Source organism: Grampus griseus, assembly GCF_964374135.1.
Source record: "Grampus griseus genome assembly, chromosome: 7".
Taxonomy (NCBI): Eukaryota; Metazoa; Chordata; class Mammalia; order Artiodactyla; family Delphinidae; genus Grampus; species Grampus griseus.
In genome coordinates, this window is record NC_139001.1 from 32,466,537 (window position 1) to 32,488,779 (window position 22,243).

The 22,243-nt window shown below is 35.5% G+C and overlaps 1 protein-coding gene across 1 annotated transcript in view; it reads right to left on the reverse strand.

Moving 5' to 3' along the window:
• NBEAL1 (neurobeachin like 1) overlaps nt 1–22,243 on the reverse strand; it is a 182,178-nt gene that overhangs the window by 35,195 nt on the left and 124,740 nt on the right. Inside the window, exons 36-42 of the mRNA XM_082657971.1 lie at nt 20,109–20,257; nt 19,361–19,494; nt 11,003–11,104; nt 9,240–9,335; nt 8,722–8,846; nt 5,968–6,108; nt 3,003–3,133 (exon numbers count right to left, since the gene is read on the reverse strand). Of these exons, the coding sequence (XP_082514097.1) occupies nt 3,003–3,133; nt 5,968–6,108; nt 8,722–8,846; nt 9,240–9,335; nt 11,003–11,104; nt 19,361–19,494; nt 20,109–20,257 (878 nt within the window). The remainder of the gene's footprint in view (nt 1–3,002; nt 3,134–5,967; nt 6,109–8,721; nt 8,847–9,239; nt 9,336–11,002; nt 11,105–19,360; nt 19,495–20,108; nt 20,258–22,243) is intronic.

A 22,243-nucleotide genomic window follows, 5' to 3' on the forward strand; every position in this document is an offset into this window, starting at 1 on the left:
ACCCACGCACATATGGTCAGCTTATCTTTGATAAAGGAGGCAAGAATATACAGTGGAGAAAAGACAGCCTCTTCAATAAGTGGTGCTGGGAAAACTGGACAGCTACATGTAAAAGTATGAAATTAGAACACTCCCTAACACCATACACAAAAATAAACTCAAAATGGATTAAAGACCTAAATGTAAGGCCAGACACCATCAAACTCTTAGAGGAAAACATAGGCAGAACACTCTATGACATAAATCACAGCAAGATCCTTTTTGACCCACCTCCCAGAGAAATGGAAATAAAAACAAAAATAAACAAATTGGACCTAATGAAACTTCATAGTTTTTGCACAGCAAAGGAAACCATAAACAAGACAAAAGACACCTTCAGAATGGGAGAAAATATTTGCAAATGAAGCAACTGACACAGGATTCATCACCAAAATTTACAAGCAGCTCATGCAGCTCAATAACAAAAAAACAAACAACCCAATCCAAAACTGGGCAGAAGACCTAAATAGACATTTCTCCAAAGAAGATATACAGATTGCCAACAAACACATGAAAGAATGCTCAACATCATTAATCATTAGAGAAATGGAAATCAAAACTACAATGAGATATCATGTCACACCAGTCAGAATGGCCATCATCAAAAAATCTAGAAACAATAAATGCTGGAGAGGATGTGGAGAAAAGGGAACACTCTTGCACTGTTGGTGGGAATGTAAATTGATACAGCCACTATGGAGAACAGTATGGAGGTTCCTTAAAAAACTAAAAATAGAACTACCATAGGACCCAGCAATCCCACTACTGGGCATATACCCTGAGAAAACCATAATTCAAAACGGGTATGTACCAAAATGTTCATTGCAGCTCTATTTACAATAATAGCCAGGACATGGAAGCAACCTAAGTGTCCATCAACAGATGAATGGATAAAGAAGATGTGGCACATATATACAATGGATTATTACTCAGCCATAAAAAGAAACGAAATTGAGTTATTTGTAGTGAGGTGGATGGACCTAGAGTCTGTCATACAGAATGAAGTAAGTCAGAAAGAGAAAAACAAATACCGTATGCTAACACATATATATGGAATCTAAGAAGAAAAAAAAAAAGGTCATGAAGAACCTATGGGTAAGACGGGAATAAAGACACAGACCTACTAGAGCATGGACTTGAGGATATGGGGAGGGAGAAGGGTAAGCTGGGACAAAGTGAGAGAGTGGCATGGACATATATACACTACCAAACGTATAACAGATAGCTAGTGGGAAGTAGGCGCATAGCACACGGAGATCAGCTAGGTGGTTTGTGACCACCTAGAGGGGTGGGATGGGGAGGGTTGGAGGGAGGGAGATGCAAGAGGGAAGAGATATGGGAACATATGTATATGTATAACTGATTCACTTTGTTATAAAGCAGAAACTAACACACCATTGTAAAGCAATTATACTCCAATAAAGATGTTAAAAAAAAAAAAGGACACAAAGAATTAAAAGTCCCACTTCTTTCTAAGACACTGTTGTATCTGCCTATGATGCCTGGAATTGCTTTAGTTATTTGTAATCATGACAGTAACTAGCCAAGAACAAAGCCAAAACACCCAGACCAGCAGAGTAAAAATACAGAAAGAACTTGGCTTTGATGATGTTGTTAAGTTACCATATCTCAGGACTTTTATTATGGAAAGTACTTAAATTTTCTTGCTTGCACAATTTTGAGTTGGTTTTATTCATATTTGTTGTCATTCTAACATACTTTGCTTTGTCCTACCCACCTCATTTCAAATAAAGAGGCAATGTATAATTAGAAATGGAGGCCACCAGGACAGTAGTACAAGACAGCAACTAGCTGTGGTGAATGTGAGTAATTGTCAAGCTAGGCAAATCTTAAATTCTGTATCCAAATTTAATCTGCTTATTCCTACTATCCCAGATACCCTGCTTTAGAAGACTCGAATCCTCTGGCTGACTTAGAGTCTAGGATCACACATAGTCAACAGTTGCATCTGATTTTCTGAAGGTGACCACTTCTAACTGCCTTACTCTGAGAATTAGATGCCTTGCCTCCGACAACCTGCCCCAGAGTGAACAATTGAAGGTCATGAAGTCCTGGATATGCTTTCACCAGCAGAACAAACAATTCTACTGAGAAAGCAAAGGGTCAAACATTAACATTACGTGCTGAGGGAGGAAAAAGAAGTTGTAACAGCCCTTTGACACTGGAATTTCCCTAAAGAACACCAGTAGTAAGAACCTTGCCAATTTCCTTATTTGTACTTAAAATAAATCTAAACTACCTCATAGAAAAAGTATTTGGACATTTTTAAAGACCATATTTCACTCTATGATTCTTTTCTTCAAAAACATAATATGGTTTTTCAAATATTGTGGTAACTTATACCCAGTCATTTTTTTCAACTTGCCTCCTGTCTTCTGCTGTAAAAGGAGTCAGCAAATTTTTACAAGGTGTCAAAGAATAAATAGTTTTGGCTTTGTGAGTCCTATGGTCTCTGTTGCAGTTACTCAAATCTGCCATTATACTGTGAAAGCAGCCACAGTTTATGTAAATGAATTGGCTGGTTGTATTCCAATAAAACTTTATTTATAAACATATGGGTCTGCCCACAGATTTGGCCCATGAACCTATAGTTTGCTGACCCCTGGTATAAATCTTCATCTTACCTAACACAAACACTTTTAATCCATGGAGCTTTATGGCTGAAATAGCATATAGCCATTTTTTGCTTCTCTAGTAAACCCTGTACTCTGATAAATTCTCTTACCAATTCAAATTTGACTCATTTATCTTATTCACTGTAGCACTTCTATCCGTAGAAGATAAGACTAGTACCTGAACATCATTTAAGCCTTGTCACTGAATAATACACAGACAGAATGAACCTTAAATAATCTAGAGGTCATCACAAAAATGTCCTAAAAGATATTTTTCAGGATTCTCCATTGGGACCTGTTCAGTCCAATTTTTAATCTATTTCTTACGATTTTGATTTTCCAAAAATTCTGGGAAATAGAAGAATTCAGGAATAAGTTCCTTCACATCATATGGATTGTCCATGAGAGCCTGCCAGGTAGCAGGGATGGAATGGAATTGTCGATCTGCACAGTCAAACCTGCATGTGGAGATTGAAAGAGAACAGTGAATACTGAATGAGAGCAACAACAGGCTAAAACAAACCTTTAATCTTCCTTCAGGTTTCCTCATGATTAGTTTCTCTTTATTTAACCTTTCTCTTTAACGTCTAAAAACACAAGTTGCTCTCCTTATGACAATCTTTCTTATTTTGTTGCCAGGAACTGAATACTATAATTTTAATCACTAGTATCATCTTAGTTAAAATAGATGAAAATGGCATAATTTTTAATCAGTAAAATTTATTACAGAAATTGAATAAATATTATTATAAATTATAAATAAATATTATTTATATTATATTTATAAATATATAAATATATATATATTTATATATTTATATTATAAATAAATATTATTTTAAAATTACAGAGTTTAAATATCACTCTAAGCATTATAGTATTGACATACATAGTTAACAGATCTATGGAAATGCTGCTGATTTAATCCTTGATAATAAGTATCTTTACAAACTCTTTTGCTAAAAACCAGAGGGTGTTAGGGAAATAGTTCTGTAGCTAAAGCTTTTATACTTTACTTGCATATACTACTATCTTATTTTAACTTTATTTTCAAGTTCCATCCTGGGCCTATGGTAGTTGAAAGAAGCTCACGTGGTCATGCTGCAATTTTATTGTTTTGGCTAATCACAAACAGCATAAATCTCTTCTGTTTCATCTCCTTTGATAGTGTTTTCCTGGATTTATTCCATAAATGATGACTTCTAAGTGACAGTTAATGACTAATATGACTCTTTATGCCTAGGAACCTTGTTTTGAAGCAGAGCTGAACTTAGCAGAACTCTAAATTTAATTATAGTCAATGATTGTGTCATCAATAAAGTCTAATAATGGTATATTCAAATTGAAGGAGACGTACAGTTTTAATGGAAGAATCTTTTTGTTTGGGTGGGGGAGAACAGCTTTACTGATACATAATTAACATACATATAATTTGCTCTGAGTGAACAATTCAACGGCCTTCAGTATATGCAGAGCTGTGTAGCCATCACCACAACCAATTTTAGAACATTTTCGTCACTCCAAAATGAAACCCTGCATCTAATAGCAGTCACTCTCCATTCACTCTCCCTCCACCCCTGAGCAACTACTAATCTACTTTGTCTCTATGGATTTGTCTATTTTAGACATTTTATGTAAATCATACAATATATGGCATTTTGTGTCTGGCTTATTTTATTCAGTGTACTGCTTTTCAAGGTTCATCTATGTTGTAGCATATATCAATCTTTCATTCCCTTTATTAACTCATGCCAGATAATATTTTATTGCATGGGTATACCACATTTTATTTATTCCTTTACCAGTTGATGGGTATTTTTGTTGTTTCCATATTTTGGCTATTATAAATAATGCTGCTAAGTACATTTGTGTACAAGTGTTTGCATGAACATATGTATTCAGTTATCTTGGGTATATACGTAGGAGTAGAATTGCTGGGTAATATGTAATTCTATTTTTAACCTTTTGAAGTACTGCCAGACTGTTTTCCACAGAGTCTGCATCATTTTACATTCCCGCTGCCAGTACATAATTATTCCAATTTCTCAACATACTCATCAACAGTAGGTATTATCTGTCTTTTTTATTATAGCCATCCTCATGTGGGTAAAGAGGTATCTCAATTTGGTTTTGATTTGAATTTCCCTGATGACTAACGATGTTAATCATGTGTTTATTGGGAATTTGTAATCTTCTTTGGAGAAATGTCCATTTAGACCCTTTGTCCAGTTTTTAACTGGGTCATTTGTCTTTTTATTATTGCACTGCAAGAATTATTTATATATTCTAGATACAAGTCCCTTAACAGATCTATAATTTGCAAATATTTTCTCCTACTGAATTGGTTGTCTTTTTTACTTTCTTGATGATGTCCTTTGAAGCACAAACAGAATCTATTTTTGAAGCTTTTTAAAAAATCATTTATTCATAAAATCACTAAAAGTTGAAAAGACCCAGTTACACTTTCCTGGAAGGAAAATTACCTGCATTCATGACAAATGTAACATTTGGAGATGTGTAGTGATCAAAGCCTCTCCTTGATAGCCAAGGCTTGGTGTACTAAAGACAGGAATAAGGAACCCAGGCTAATTTTGAGAGATAAAATTTACATGGAAAGAGTAGAACAGGCAATGTTTACATAGTTTTTGATTGGGTAGAAAAAGCAAAATGATAATGGTAAAGAATAAGGCAACATGAAGACAAAATGGGAGTCAGTAGAGAGCTTCCTGGAGGATACATTGGGGAATGGAGGATTCTTGGAAAAGTTTCTTTCTTTAGGATCATTAAGAAAATGTGAAAGTTAGGTAAGTTATAACACTGACAGGTGATACGATAATACAATGGCATCACAGATCTGTTTGAGCTGCTACTAATAATGTAAGGGCCCTTATTTCTCCCTATTTTTATTCCTATTGATTAGTAAATATTTTTAGGAGGACTACATAGGCATTGGTTAGGTTTGAATCTCTGGGATACATCTTGGATCAAGGTCTAAATCAGTTCTAACTCTAAATCTCTGGTAGATTCCTAAACCCAGTTGAAAATCACAAAAGTACACTGGATAGCAGTAAAAAGGAATTCACCTTAAAAGTCATTTGTGTAAGTCAGTGTGAGTGACCTGTTCTCAAACAAGTTTGGCTGCTTTTATCTAGGGAGCTAGTATATGAATTGAAATCTAACAGAGGAGAAAAAAAAGATAAGGCCCTGTTATAACAGTACATGACATGAAGGCAAAGAGTTTTCAACACTATCATACAGTCTTAAGAAAATAGCTTATTTACCCAAAACATACCTTCCACTCTGAAGCTGGATGTGGAGGGTGGTGAATGGTTCTGTACGAATAAGATAGTGTATAACCCCAGCAGAATTTGAATAGTGAGTACCATAATGAAATTTATCAATAGTTCCCATAGGATCCTCAAAATTTTCATATCTAAAAAAAGAAACTAAAGTTTTATAACCACAATAGTAAAATTAACTTAGAAAGACATATGTTTGTATTGTATTGCTGAAAACACAGTTTTTAAGAAAGTATGTATTTGTGGCCTTCCCTGGTGGTGCAGTGGTTGAGACTCCGCCTGCCGATGCAGGGGACATGGGTTCGTGCCCCGGTCTGGGAAGATCGCACATGCCACAGAGCGGCTAGGCCCGTGAGCCATGGTCGCTGAGCCTGCGCGTCTGGAGCCTGTGCTCCGCAACAGGAGAGGCCACAATAGTGAGAGGCCCGCATACCCCAAAAAAAAAAAAAAAAAAAAAAGAAACTATGTATTTGTATCATCATGTCATGTTAATAAATGAAAAAAAATTTATTACTTTTTTCTGAGCAATAAAATAGCACTAATATTGGATTTTTGAACACTTGTATTATGCAATAATATTTACTATAGATAAATTAGAAACCAGAGAGAAACTACCAAAAATGAAGAAATTTAAAATCAGTTACAATTGCACTTCCCAGAGATAATTAACATTAACATTTTGACGAATATGTGTCAATCCTGAATTATGAATTAATATATATTTTAATATAAAAATATATTTTAATGTAAAACCACTATACATTATATATTGTTCACAACTTATTTTTTCATCTAACAATTTTCTGTTAATATCTTACAAAATATGTATAACTGATTCACTTTGCTGTACAGCAGCAACTAACACAACATTGTAAATCAACCACACGACAATAAAAAGTTTTAAAAATCTTACGAAATGACTGAATAGTCTTTTTTTTTTTTTTTTTTTTTTTTTGCGGTTCGCGGGCCTCTCACTGTTGTGGCCCCTCCCGTTGCGGAGCACAGGCTCCAGACGCGCAGGCCCAGAGGCCATGGCTCACGGCCCCAGCCGCTCCGCGGCATGTGGGATCCTTCCGGACCGGGGCACGAACCCGCGTCCCCTGCATCGGCAGGTGGACTCCCAAACACTGCGCCACCAGGGAAGCCCTGAATAGTCTATTTTTAACAGGTACACGGTATTTATAAAAATTAGATCTACGAATATACAACAATTTAACTATTATAGATATTTAGGTTGTTTCTATTTTTCTGCTTATTGTAAGCATGTGATAATTAGACATCCTTTTGTGGCCAAGATAATGGAAAAAAATATAGAAGGTCAGTCAAGAATTGTAAAAATGAATGTCTAATGATCTAAAGGTAAAAGAAGGAGATATGTATAGCACGGGGAACTCTACTCAATATTCTGTGATAACCTATATGAGTAAAGAATCTGAAAAATAATGAATATATGTATATGTATAACTGAATCACTTTGCTGTATACCTGAAACTAATACAACATTGTAAATCAACTATACTCTAATAAAATTTTTTTTAAAAAGGAAAAAAAAAAAGGAGATGGTGGAATAGAAGGTCTAAATCAGATTATCAGCAAAGGATATATATAATAATTCTGCAAGAACTATCACTGATCCTGTTAATTGTTTTGAATGGTGACATCTGAGTTCATGGATATAGTATCTAAATAAGAATGAACAGTTTTTTGGAAGCAATAAACATTGAAAATTTTAAGCCAAAATACTAATCAGTTCATCAAGCTAAGGTAAATTTCCTTTTACATAGAAATCATGAATATTCAGGAGAATAAAGAAAGTTTTCGGGTCAAAGTCATTTGTACCTATGCAAAAAAATAAACTATTGAAATTTAAATTAAATTGTATCTTTGATTATCTATAAAATAAGTTAATTTATATGATCAGTATTTCCTGTGGAACAATGTTAACAGTGTGACTAATGGCAGTAGAGTAATATATACACAGCAAAATTCCATTTAGTACAACAAATATTAAACACTGCAAAAAGTCCTGGGGAAGATCTGCAAACAAAAAGGGGGGGAAAAATAATGTACCATCAACCCTCAAATAAATCTACAACTAAGTTTGTTTGCAGAATTGCTCTTTGTCTTTATTACCAGAAGTCATAACTGACAAGTCATCCACAAGTTCACACGGAGAAAAAGGAAAATTAAAATTAGATTATTTTTTACTGTCAGCAGCTGGCTTTGGATAAAAAAAAAGTACGAGACATTTAAAGGGTGGCTCAAAAATATATAGAACTATAAATATTTCCTTTCCTTATTCAAATATCACTTTCTAAATTTTCACACATTTCACTGTTCTTTATTCACATTATTGGTGAACAACAGGTTAGTATTATTAATTTTATATCCACCAAAATATTATATTAGATGGAATGTTAGATTTGTAGGTTATAAAGTCTAAAATACCTGGGGAGAAAAATTTCAAGAACCTATTACCATTTAGCACATACTTATTACAAGGTGAAAGAAATTCTAAACAATATAAATTTTACTTTGGTAATGAAGGGAAATACACAGACTATAGTTAAGATATTTGAAGGACAACTGATATATTTTCAAGAAAACTTAGTGAAGGAATTACCAGACTCTGATGATCAAAAGTAGTTGTGCATTTAAAAAAAGTAACACTTGGTTGGCCATAGCAGAAATCAATACAAATTCAAACAAGCTATGGGCATCTTTCAAAAGGGATGAAAAGCACTTACTTTTCTCGCATGGCTTTGGCATTTTTATCATTAACTACCCCAATTGGTTTGGATAGATCTCGAAATACAGATGGGTTATTAAGATCCAACTCGTCTGAAGTATAATCTTGTAAAATCCAGGGGAACTAAAAGAGCCACAATTTACAATTTAGACATTCCTTCCTAGAGAGGCTACCATCTCCATATCTAATATAAATGTTTATCTAAGACAAAAAGGGATAGTCTTTATTTCTTCCCTGTTGCAAATGTTTATTCATCTTTAGTTCAATAACCAGAAGCATTATTTTCTGTAATTCCACTGGAATATTTTCAATGAAGTGAAAGAAAAAGAGTTTTTATTTTTAAAATACTCTTCATATTTACATACTTCTTGAAAATAGCACAGTAGAAATATAAAGAAAGGCAAAATCAGTTTTTATGTCTTTTTAAAAATAAAAATTAGATATCATCCACATATATTTTGTGTATTAGAAAACTGAAAGGTAATTCCATATTTACAAGATTTATATAAAACTCACCACAGGATACTGCGCAAGGTCATTATAGGTTCGTCCTGCCATTGTATTTAATTGAATGAGGTAGTCAAAATTTGATATCTCTCTGTTTACCCATTTCTAGACAGCACAATAAAAGAAAAAATCAAAATTAATCTGTAACTCTTAGAAATCAGTAACTATTACTGACAGTACTAAAATAATCATATGTTCCCATTATCTCTATCATCTTTTTGATAAAGGAATGAAGCTTTAAAAAATATTTAATAGGGAGGTAAAATCAATATGCTTTTCCTAAATTCACTTCCTCTTAAAAATTGGTCTCTAGAAAAGGAAAAGAAAACTCCTACACTACAATCTAAAAAGTCTTCTATAAGAATTAAGTCTTTTCTTCAGTTAAAAAATATTTTGTTTGAATATCTTAAAACATTTTAATTCTAGGACTGCCCAAATTTGAAATTTTTGTCATAAGTTGAAATTTTCATAAGTGTAAATATTAAAAAATCAGTATCTCAATGTACTAAATGATCTACAAATTTTAAATAAACATTATATTAACTATATTCAGAAAACTACTTTTATAGAGCAAAGGTAAATGGGATTTTGCTATAACAGATATAAAAATTTTCTAAAGGAAGACATAAACATTATTTTTTTTAATCACCTTACTGTACTTAGACTACTAATTACTCTACACAGTGTAGGCATGCTCAAGCATTTTGCTGACAGATTAATACACCCCTTTAAGTTTACTGTGTGCCTTAAGCAAAGGACATACTTACGGGAAATAGTGAGAAATTAATCTATGTATACAGATTTTATAGAAAGCCCAATTTTAACTGTACTTGAGTGCCAAACTGAGGAAACAGTACTTTAATGAATAAAGTTTATTCCACAGAAAGCAGGAAATATACTCTATTAAATAAAGCTTATTCCATAAACAACAGGAAACAATTGCTGATGGCTTTTGAACAAGAGCAACATTTAAAGATTAACACATATGTAGGAGGAAGGAGAGAGCCAGGAGACAAGAGAGCCTAATTGGAAGACTACTAAAACCCTAGAGAGCAAAAAACAAGGGCCTTTCTTTGGCTTTGGACAGTGTAAATTCAAGAGATGTTGGGATATATGTGAGGATAAAATACACGAAAGCATTAGCTTTGGCAGATAGAAGGATTGGAGAATTTTTTTTTTTTTTGCCTTTTTTCCATGGTGTCTTTTGTATTTTCCCATTTTTTTTCTTGTGAACAGATTATTTTTATTATTAAGAAAAAAAATCCTGTGTACTACTTTTTAAAAAGAACACTATTAAAAAAGAAGAATTTAGGGCTTCCCTGGTGGCACAGTGGTTGAGAGTCCACCTGCCGATGCAGGGGACACGGATTTGTGCCCCTGTCTGGGAAGATCCCACATGCCGCGGAGTAGCTGGGCCCGTGAGCCATGGCCGGCCGCTGAGCCTGTGCGTCTGGAGCCTGTGCTCCGCAACGGGAGAGGCCACAACAGTGAGAAGCCCGCGTACCGCAAAAAAAAAAAAAAAAAAAAAAAAAATAGAAAAGAAAAAGAATTTATAAGATATGCCCATGAACTGAATGACATGCGAACTGGAGACAGGGCACTGTATGTGTGAGGGAAACAGAATGATTCAAAGATAATTCATAAGATCAATCTGAATGGAAGAAGAGCAGTTGCAGAATCAAAATAAAATAATTGAAAGAAGGAAGTTTTACTTCTAAGCAAAAGTCTGAGATATAAAATGAACAGCAAATCAGTGACTTAAAATTTCCTACCTGTGTCAATCCTGATGCTTTGAATAACTCCTGTGGTGATCTGGTTCCATAACTATTTGGAGAATGAAGTGACAACAGTCTGCTATATACTTTGTTCCTAACCTATTAAAAAAAAAAAGCACTTTATGGCTTAAAAATTGATCAAGACAAACGAGGATTATGGCTTTATTAACAGATTTATTGAGATATAATTCATGTACCATAAAATTCACCCTTTAAAATATACAATTCAGTGGGCTTTTTTTAATATTCACAGAGTTGTGCAACCATTCACATTATCTAACTCTGGAACATTTCCATCATCCTCAAAAGAAACTACATACTCACTAGCCATCACTCCCCAATTTCCACTCCCTCCCATCCCCTGACAACAATTAAACTACTTTCCATCACTATGGATTTGCCAATCCTGAACATTTCATATAAATAGAGGATTGTGGTTTTAACTTCTCTATTTTACAAGGCTTAATGAAATTATGACATGTATTTTTTTTAGAACTTTATAGTATATAATGGAATAATCTTCAGACATTGAATCAAAAAACGACTTCACTTCTAGTTCAAATTTAGTTCTGTCATTTACTAATCATCTTGGCAAATCAATTAATTTACTGAGTCTCATTTGTATATTAAATATAATAATCTCTACCCTTACAGTTTTGTGAATTACTCAGGTTTATGCAAATGTAAAGAAATAAAATTAATCTTTGAACTTCAGTTTTCTCATCTATAAAAAAAGGAATGGAATTTGCCATATCTAATCTGAATGTTGCTATGAAGTTTAGATACCACATACAAATGTGCTTTTAAAACTATTTACAGATTAGGAACCAAGATGGCAGAGGAGAAGGACATGCTCTCACTCCCTCTTGTGAGAACACCAGAATCACAACTAGCTGCTGGACAGTCATTGACAGGAAGACACTGGAACTCACCAAAAAATATACCCCACATCCAAAGACAAAGGAGAAGCCACAATGAGACAGTAGGAGGGGTGCAATCACAGTAAAATCAAATCCCATAACTGCTGGGTGCGTGACTCACAGACTGGAGAACACTTATACCACAGAAGGCCACCCACTGGAGTGAAGGTTCTGAGCCCCATGTCAGGTTCCCAACTTGGGGGTCCGGCAACGGGAGGAGGAATTCCGAGAGAATCAGACTTTGAAGGATAGTGGGATTTGATGGCAGGACTTCAACAGGACTGGGAGAAAGAGACTCCACTCTTGGAGGGCACACTCAAAGTAGTGTGCGCATCGGGACCCAGGGGAAGGAGCAGTGACCTCAGGGGAGACTTAACCAGACCTACCTGCTAGTGTTGGACGGTCTCCTGCAGAGGCAGGGGGTGGCTGTGGCTCACCATGGGGACAAGGACACTGGCAGCAGAAGTTCTGGGAAGTATTCCTTGGCGTGAGCCCTCCCAGAGTCCACCATTAGCCCCAGCAAAGAGCCCACTAGGCTCCAGTGTTGGGTTGCCTCAGGCCAAACAACCAACGGGGGTGGGGGGTGGGGGGGGGAGTTGGGGGGTGGAGAACGCAGCCCCACCCATCAGCAGTCAAGCAGATTAAAGTTTTCCTGAGCTCTGCCCACCAGAGAAACAGTCAGCTCTACCCACCACCGGTCCCTCCCATCAGGGAACTTGCACAAGCCTCTGACATAGCCTCATCCACCAGAGGGCAGACAGCAGAAGAAGAACTACAATCCTGCAGCCTGTGGAACAAAAGCCACATTCACAGAAAGACAGACAAGATGAAAAGGCAGAGGGCTATGTACCAGATGAAGGAACAAGATAAAACCCCAGAAAAACAACTAAATGAAGTGGAGATAGGCAACCTTCCAGAAAAAGAATTCAGAACAATGATAGTAAAGATGATCCAGGACCTTGGAAAAAAAATGGAGGCAAAGATAGAGAAGATGCAAGAAATGTTTAACAAAGACCTAGAAGAATTCAAGAACAAACAGACAGAGATGAACAATATAATAACTGAAATGAAAACTACACTAGAAGGAATTAATAGCAGAATAACCGAGGCAAAAGAACGGATAAGTGATCTGGAAGACAGAATGGTGGAATTCACTGCTGCGGAAAAGAAAAAACAATGAAAAGAAATGAAGACAGCCTAAGAGACCTCTGGGACAACATTAAACACAACAACATTCTCATTATAGGGGTCCCAGAAGGAAAAGAGAGAGAGAAAGGACCAGAGAAAATATTTAAAGACATTATAGTCAAAAACTTCCCTAACATGGGAAAGGAAATAGCCACCCAAGTCCAGGAAGCACAGAGAGTCCCATACAGGAAAAACCCAAGGAGGAACACGCCGAGACACACAGTAATCAAACTAGCAAAAATTAAAGACAAAGAAAAATTACTGAAAGCAGCAAGGGAAAAATGACAACATACAGGGAAACTCCCATAAGGTTAATAGCTGATTTCTCAGCACAAACTCTACAAGCCAGAAGAGAGTGGCATGATATACTTAAAGTGATGAACGGAAAGAACCTACAACCAAGATTACTCTACCTGGCAAGGATCTCATTCAGATTTGATGGAGAAATTAAAACCTTTACAGACAAGCAAAAGCTAAGAGAATTCAGCACCACCAAACCAGCTTTACAACAAATACTAAAGGACCTTCTCCAGGCAGGAAACACAAGAGAAAGAAAAGACCTACAATAACAAACCCAAAACAATGAAGAAAATGGTCATAGGAACATACATATGGATAATTACCTTAAACGTGAATGGATTAAATGCTCCAATGAAAAGACACAGACTGGCTGAATGGATACAAAAACAAGACCCATCTATATGCTGTCTACAAGAGACCCACTTCAGACTTAGGGACACATACAGACTGAAAGTGAGGGGATGGAAAAAGATATTCCATGCAAATGAAAATCAAAAGAAAGCTGGAGTAGCAATACTCATATCAGATAAAATAGACTTTAAAATGAAGAAGATATAACAATTATAAATATATATGCACCCAACACAGGAGCACCTCAATACATAAGGCAACTGCTAACAGCTATAAAACAGGAAATCGACAGTAACACATTAATAGTGGGGGACTTTAACACATCACTAAACCAATGCACAGATCATGCAAAATGAAAATAAATAAGGAAACACAAGCTTTAAATAACACAATAGACCAGACAGATTTAATTGATATTTATAGGACATTCCATCCAGAAACAGCAGATTACACTTTCTTCTCAAGTGTACACAGAACATTCTCCAGGACAGATCACATCTTGGGTCACAAATCAAGCCACAGTAAATTTAAGAAAACTGAAATCATATCAAGCAATTTTTTGGACCACAATGCTATGAGATGAGAAAAGAATCACAGGGAAAAAAACGTAAAAAACACAAAAACATGGAGGCTAAACAATATGTTACTAAATAACGAAGAGATCACTGAAGAAATCAAAGAGGAAATCATACAATACCTAGAGACAAATGGCAATGAAAACACGACGATGCAAAACCTATGGGATGCAGCAAAAGCAGTTCTAAGAGGGAAGTTTATAGCTATAAGCCTACCTCAAGAAACAAAAATCTCAAATAAACAATCTAACCGTACACCTAAAGGAAACAGAGAAAGACGAACAAACAAAACCCAAAGTTAGCAGAAGGAAAGAAGTCATAAAGATCAGAGCAGAAATAAATGAAATAGAAACAAAGAAAACAATAGCAAAGATCAATAAAACTAAAAGCTGATTCTTTGAGAAGATAAACAAAATTGATAAACCATTAGGCAGACTCATCAAGAAAAAGAGGCAGAGGACTCAAATCAATAAAATTAGAAATGAAATAGGAGAAGTTACAACAGACACCGCAGAAATACAAAGCATCCTAAGAGACTACTATAAGCAACTCTACTCCAATAAAATGGACAACCTGGAAGAAATGGACAAATTCTTAGAAAGGTATAACCTTCCAAGACTGAACCAGGAAGAAATAGAAAATATGAACAGACCAATCACAAGTAATGAAACTGAAACTGTGATTAAAAATCTCCCAACAAACAAAAGTCCAGGACCAGATGGCTTCACAGGTGAATTCTATCAAACATTTAGAGAAGAGTTAACACCTATCCTTCTCAAACTCATCCAAAAAATTGCGGAGGAAGGAACACTCTCAAACCCATTCTATGAGGCCATCATCACCCTGATACCAAAACCAGACAAAGATACCACAAAAAAAGAAAATTACAGACCAATATCACTGATGAATATAGATACAAAAATCATCAAGAAAATACTAGCAAACTGAATCCAACAACATATTAAAAGGATCAGACACCATGATCAAGTGGGATTTATCCCAGGGATGCAAGGATTCTTCAGTATACGTAAATCAATCAATGTGGTAAACCATATTAACAAATTGAGGAATAAAAACCATATGATCATCTCAATAGATGCAGAAAAAGCTTTTGACAAAATTCAACACCCATTTATGATAAAAACTCTCCAGAAATGGGCATAGAGGGAACCTACCTCAACAAAATAAAGGCCATATATGACAAACCCACAGCCAACATCATTCTCAATGGTGAAAAATAGAAAGCATTTCCTCTAAGATCAGGAACAAGACAAGGATGTCCACTCTCACCACTATTATTCAACATAGTTTTGGAAGTCCTAGCCACAGCAATCAGAGAAGAAAAAGAAATAAAAGGAATCCAAATTGGAAAAGAAGAGGTAAAATGTCACTGTTTGCAGGTGACATGATACTATACATAGAGAATCCTAAAGATGCCACCAGAAAACTACTAGAGCTAACCAATGAATCTGGTAAAGTTGCAGGATACAAAATTAATGCACAGAAATCTCTTGCATTCCTATACACTAATGATGAAAAATCTGAAAGAGAAATTAAGGAAACACTCTCATTTACCATTGCAACAAAAAGAATAAAATATCTAGGAATAAACCTACCTAAAGAGACAAAAGACCTGGATGCAGAAAACTATAAGACACTGATGAAAGAAATTAAAGATGATACCAACAGATGGAGAGATATACCATGTTCTTGGATTGGAAGAATCAATATTGTGAAAATGACTATACTACCCAAAGCAATCTACAGATTCAATGCAATCCCTATCAAATTACCAATGGCATTTTTGATGGAACTAGAACAAAAAATCTTAAAATTTGTACGGAGACACAAAAGACCCCGAATAACCAAAGCAATCTTGAGAACGAAAAACGGAGCTGGAGGAATCAGGGTCCCTGACTTCAGACTATACTACAAAGCTACAGTAATCAAGACAGTATGGTACTGGCACAAGAACAGAAACATAGATCAATGGAACACGATAGAAAGCCCAGAGATAAACCCACGTACCTATGATCAACTAATCTATGACAAAGGAGGCAAGCATATACAATGGAGAAAAGACAGTCTCTTCAATAAGTGGTGCTGGGAAAACTGGACAGATACATGTAAAAGAATGAAATTAGAACACTCCCTAACATCATACACAAAAATAAATTCAAAATGGATTCAAGACCTAAATGTAAGACCGGACACTATAAAACTCTTCGAGGAAAACATAGGAAGAACACTCTTTGACATAAATCACAGCAAGATCTTTTTTGATCTACCTTCTAGAGTAATGGAAATAAAAACAAAAATAAACAAATGGGACCTAATGAAACTTAAAAGCTTTTGCACAGCAAAGGAAACCATAAACAAGATGAAAAGACAGCCCTCAGAATGGGAGAAAATATTTGCAAATGAATGAACGGACAAAGGATTACTCTCCAAAATATATAAACAGCTCATGCAGCTCAATATGATAAAAACAAACTATGCAATCCAAAAATGGGCAGAAGACCTAAATAGACATTTCTCCAAAGAAGACATACAGATGGCCAAGAGGCACATGAAAAGCTGCTCAACATCACTAATTATTAGAGAAATGCAAATCAAAACTACAATGAGGTATCACCTCAAATCCATTAGGATGGGCATCATCAGAAAATCTACAAACAACAAATGCTGGAGAGGGTGTGGAGAAACGGGAACCCTCTTGCACTGTTGGTGGGAATGTAAATTGATACAGCCACTATGGAGAATAGTATGGAGGTTCCTTAAAACACTAAAAATAGAATTACCATATGACCCAACAATATACTGGGCATATACCCAGAGAAAACCATAATTCAAAAAGACCCATGCACCCCAATGTTCATTGTAGCACTATTTACAATAGCCAGGTCATGGAAGCAACCTAAATGCCCATCGACAGATGAATGAATAAAGATGTGGTACATATATACAATGGAATATTACTCGGCCATAAAAAGGAACGAAAGTGTGTCATTTGTAGAGATGTGGATGGATCTAGAGACTGTCATACAGAGTGAAGTAAGTCAGAAAAACAAATATCATATATTAATGCATATATGTGGAACCTAGAAAAATGGTACAGATGAACCGGTTTGCAGGGCAGAAATTGAGACACAGATAGAGAACAAACGTATAGACATCAAGGGGGGAAAGCCGCGGGGGGGGGGGGTGGGGATGGTGGTGTGATGAATTGGGCGATTGGGATTGACATGTATACACTGATGTGTATAAAATTGATGACTAATAAGGATGTGCTGTACAAAAAAGTAAATAAAATAAAATTACAAAATTAAAAAAAAAAATAAGAGACCAGAGAGCTAGCTCTTTCTCTCTCTCTCATCCTCTCTCTCCTTCTCCCTCTCTGCCCACCATGTAAGGATACAGCATCTGTTAACCAGGAAGAAGGTGTTCACCAAGAACCTGACTGCACTGGAATCCTGCTCTTGAACTTCCAGCTTTCAGTCCAGAACTAAGAGAAATAAGTATTTGTTGTTTTTAAGCCATCCAGTCTATGGTAATTTTGTCATAGCAATCTGGATGAACTGTGTCAGTGCAGTTGACCTCATTTTCCAATTCGATGATCTGTTTGGGGCTTCATTCTATTGATACATGTCATTAGACCTTACAGATCAACCCCTAAAACTCTCCCGTACGTATCATCCAGGACACTACTCTCCAGGTCTTACATCACTCTCTGATCATCCTTCTCAGTCTCTCACCAACTCCTTTTCCTTTACCTGCTCCTTAAACTGACGATGGGGTCCACTATCATCTACTTTTCTTGTTCTGTTCTGCTCATGAGGTGATATTATTTTCTGTCATAATTTCATCTGTTATCCATATGCTGATTCCAGATCTATATTTACCACCCTAACGTCTACCTTACACTTATATTTCCAACTGGAGATATTTGTCATTTCTCCTTGGATACCCTTCTAGCATCTTATATCTATCAATAAGAATCGAACTTATTATGCCCCGAATCCACCAAAAGAATGAATTAAATAAATGGAACAAAATAAAGACATACCACTAGGCCTAAAAACAAACAAACAAACAAACAAAAAACTATTTACAAAAGCATAGTATTCAATAGGAGTGTGCTTGGTTTACTTACATAAAATAGCTTTCTAAAAAACACATACATTGTATTTTCCTATGGGGGAAAATTTATTTTTAATAGTAAAAAATTATCTTTTTGTAAAAATAGAAAAATGCTCTTTAAATGTCTGAATCAAATCATCTACAAATAAACCTGGAACTCACAAATGAACAGAAACTTAGTTATTGACTATGCTAATCCAGGTCATCTGAGAAGCAAATGCTAAGACAGAATTGAACATGCAGGATTTTATTAGGAGAGATGACAGTGAGAGAAAATGGAGAGCAAGCTAGGCAAGGTGGAGAGAGCTATCAGACTCTGATACAAGTCTGACCTCAAGTATATGACAGAGGGAAGGAAGGTTGGGGGCAAGTAACGGGTCAAAGGTTACAGAGCTAGTGGTGGAATGATCTTCGATCCACGTAACCTGGCTTCAGTGGCAATCTCTTAACCACTTACACTACGTAAGAATTTACTCTATTCCTAGAAAAACATGTTCCATTATTCTTCCTGATTACACAGTCTCCACTACTGTTGAACTGAACCCAACCTAATTTCATAAATCCAGTTATATCATATATATTGCATATTATTTCAGAACTGGATACTGTGAGACACCTATTAGCTGACACTCAATATTCTATTGACTTCTTTATCTACCTATATATAAAAACTGAAAACAAATATCCTCCAAACACTTGCACATAAATTCCAACAAAAATGCATATACTGGTTAGTCCCAAAGGTATGTATTTTTTTTTCTCTAATATATATTTTGACTCGATGAAAGAGTAGAGTTGTGAAGTTTCATTACAGCTCACTAGTTGGAAAATAATTTCAAGCTAACAGTCTGGGGCTTCCAGAAAGTTAGCATCTTACATACCTCTTTTTTGAAATTGAGAAAGTAGTTGGATTGGTCAACATGAAAAATCTCAAGGGCTGACCTCCTTAAGTTGTACCGTCGTAGGTGAATCTCTCGAACTTGAGAGTGAGGCCACTTGAAATCAAAGCCTACTCCTGAAAACAGAAACAATCTTGTGACTGGGGTACCAAAAAAAGTTACTCATGCTATGCAGAAAATATCTCCTAGTTCCTGACAAAAGTAGCACTATGGAAAAGGAATTCAGTTTCTGTATGATGAAAACCATTTGTTAAATTTATTGGATGCTTAATTTGTTTCTTTTAAGACTATTTTAAAATTCTATAGCTTTTCTACTTCCTTTCCATTGGAATAGAGAATAACTCTGAATATTATATCTTAGAAACAGTTTTCCTTTTCTCTTTATGTTGGCAGCTTAGATTTAAATATCTTTTTATTTTCAGATAAAGGATTAGGTGAAAAGCCTCTAGGAACAAGTGTACATATAAATAAAAGTAAAATTGTATTTTATAACTTCAGTTTATAGCAATCCCCTCTAGCCAAACCTTTTCAAAAACATTAATAAAAAGGAAGCATTCCCTTCAGTACATTGTTGATAATAAATTTAATTCCATACTGACTTTCCATGTCTCCTTTTACATGGTAGACTACAATTCTACAGTCCCACCTTATCGCTTTCTTCTCATTAATGATTGATAAACTGGATACTTAACTATTGAACAACAGAAATTATTCCCCCAGAACTCCTCACCGTCCTCTTTTTCAATGCTGCCATCATAGAAGTAAATGTGTTGAGTAGTGATTTCTAATCTGCCAGGAATTATGGCAATTATTGTAATGAGTTCACAGTCTTCCAACAACACCAATTTTTCTTTTTGATCCTGTTCTTCTTTCTCATTACTGTAAAAACAAAAACCAACCAAACAAACAACATCCAACAATGTATTCTGTGTAAATGGAAAAGAACATCATATTCAAATACGAATATGGTGTCTGTAAAGTCACTATCCAAGAAAGAGTACTTGAATTTTCTACAAAAACCATTCCACTGCATATTAAATTACTTAAATATGTCCAAATATACTTATTACCCAATAACTAAGTTTCAAAAAACATATGTTTTACATTTCAATTGTATATGACCCATTAAAACGAAATATAGTGAATCTTCAATACTACTGCTAGAGGATGGTTCAAACATGCAGCAATACTGGTCATGTTTTTTAGTTATATTTGGCAGACATGAATTGACCCAGGGAATAAATGAATCTGTGAATAAAGGACTGTATCATTAGTGGTGTTTCATAAATAATTATTAGAAGTATTATGATTGATTCTTAAACTGTAGAATGAGATGTTTCAAGAGCAACAAAAGCTAGAGCATCATCATCATAGCATCCCCTGATAGTGTAAATGGAGATAATACTAGGAGCCACTGTTGCCACACCATACTTAAAGTGAAGTCATCTCATATTTGGAGGACTGTTATCAAGTATGCTTTTTGGAGGAAATAACTGGGAAGGGACAGTCTTCTGGTGGCCTAGTTGACTTTTAACTGCCAAGTACAGAAATGAGAACTCCTATAACTCATGGTATGTTATTCAAGTATATCCTTCAAGCCAGCTGCTCTCTGGTCCTAGATATTTCACATTTGCCTCATTTCCAGGATAGCAATGACTAAATCTAATTTTGTTTCCAATGGATTTTGATGAGAAGCTCTACAAGTATCACCAACCTAACTGGGAATATTGCAACCATTAAAGCTAAGCTTAAAATAAAAAACTGAAAATGTTTTCCTAAATAGTGAAATTCCAATATTCACAGTGATGAAATAGAGAAAAAAGTGACCTGAGAGAGTAAATAGTCTGAAGGTTATTTCTATTCTATGAAACAAAGAGTTTTGGCTTTTCATTTGAAAATGAATGAGATTGACATCCACTGAATTCACTAGTCCTTGAAGAAAGAAAATAAAATCACATTAAAAGGCTGACTAAAAAAATCTACCAAAACCAAAGACAGCTCCCTAGATAACTACCCCCATCCAGTTCCCTGAAAACAATCAAGGACATATTTAAAAATTACTAAAATTATATTAACCAAAAAACCTGTTTATGCCAACAAAGGATATTATTGAACCTGGTCAATTTTTTCTTTTAATAAATTTATTTATTTATTTATTCATTTATTTTTGGCTGCATTGGGTCTTCACTGCTGTGCATGGGCTTTCTCTAGTTGCGGTGAGTGGAGGCCACTCTTCGTTGCAGTGTGTGGGCTTCCCATTGCAGTGGTTTCTCTTGTTGTGGAGCACAGACTCTAGGCGCGCGGGCTTCAGTAGTTGTGGCACGCGGGTTCAGTACTTGTGGCTCGTGAGCTCTAGAGCGCAGGCTCAGTAGCTGTGGCACACGGGCTTAGCTGCTCCACGTCATGTGGGATCTTCCCAGACCAGGGATCGAACCCGTGTCCCCTGCATTGGCAGGTGGATTCTTAACCACTGCACCACCAGGGAAGTCCCATGAACCTGGTCAATTTATAGTATTAAAATAAGTTCTGAGAAATATTTGCCATGTGTTGTTTATAACCTAAACAAAGTGATGTCCAGAATAAATTATATACTTGAGACTTAGCTACTCATTCTTGGCTGAATGTGAGGCTTTACAATCATAACAAGTAAAAGTCAGTGCAGATGTGTAAATCATCAAATTTGAATGCATTCTCTAAACCACACACAGATCCACTGGCAAAGAGTGGCAGTCATACTGATCAAGGGGTTTAAACACAAAAAACAAACTAATCACTGGCTGACCACTAAGCTATGCTGACCCAGGGGCAACACCTAGTAAGCAAGGCTTTAAAAATAAAGCAAAACAAAAACCCAGTAAGTACAGA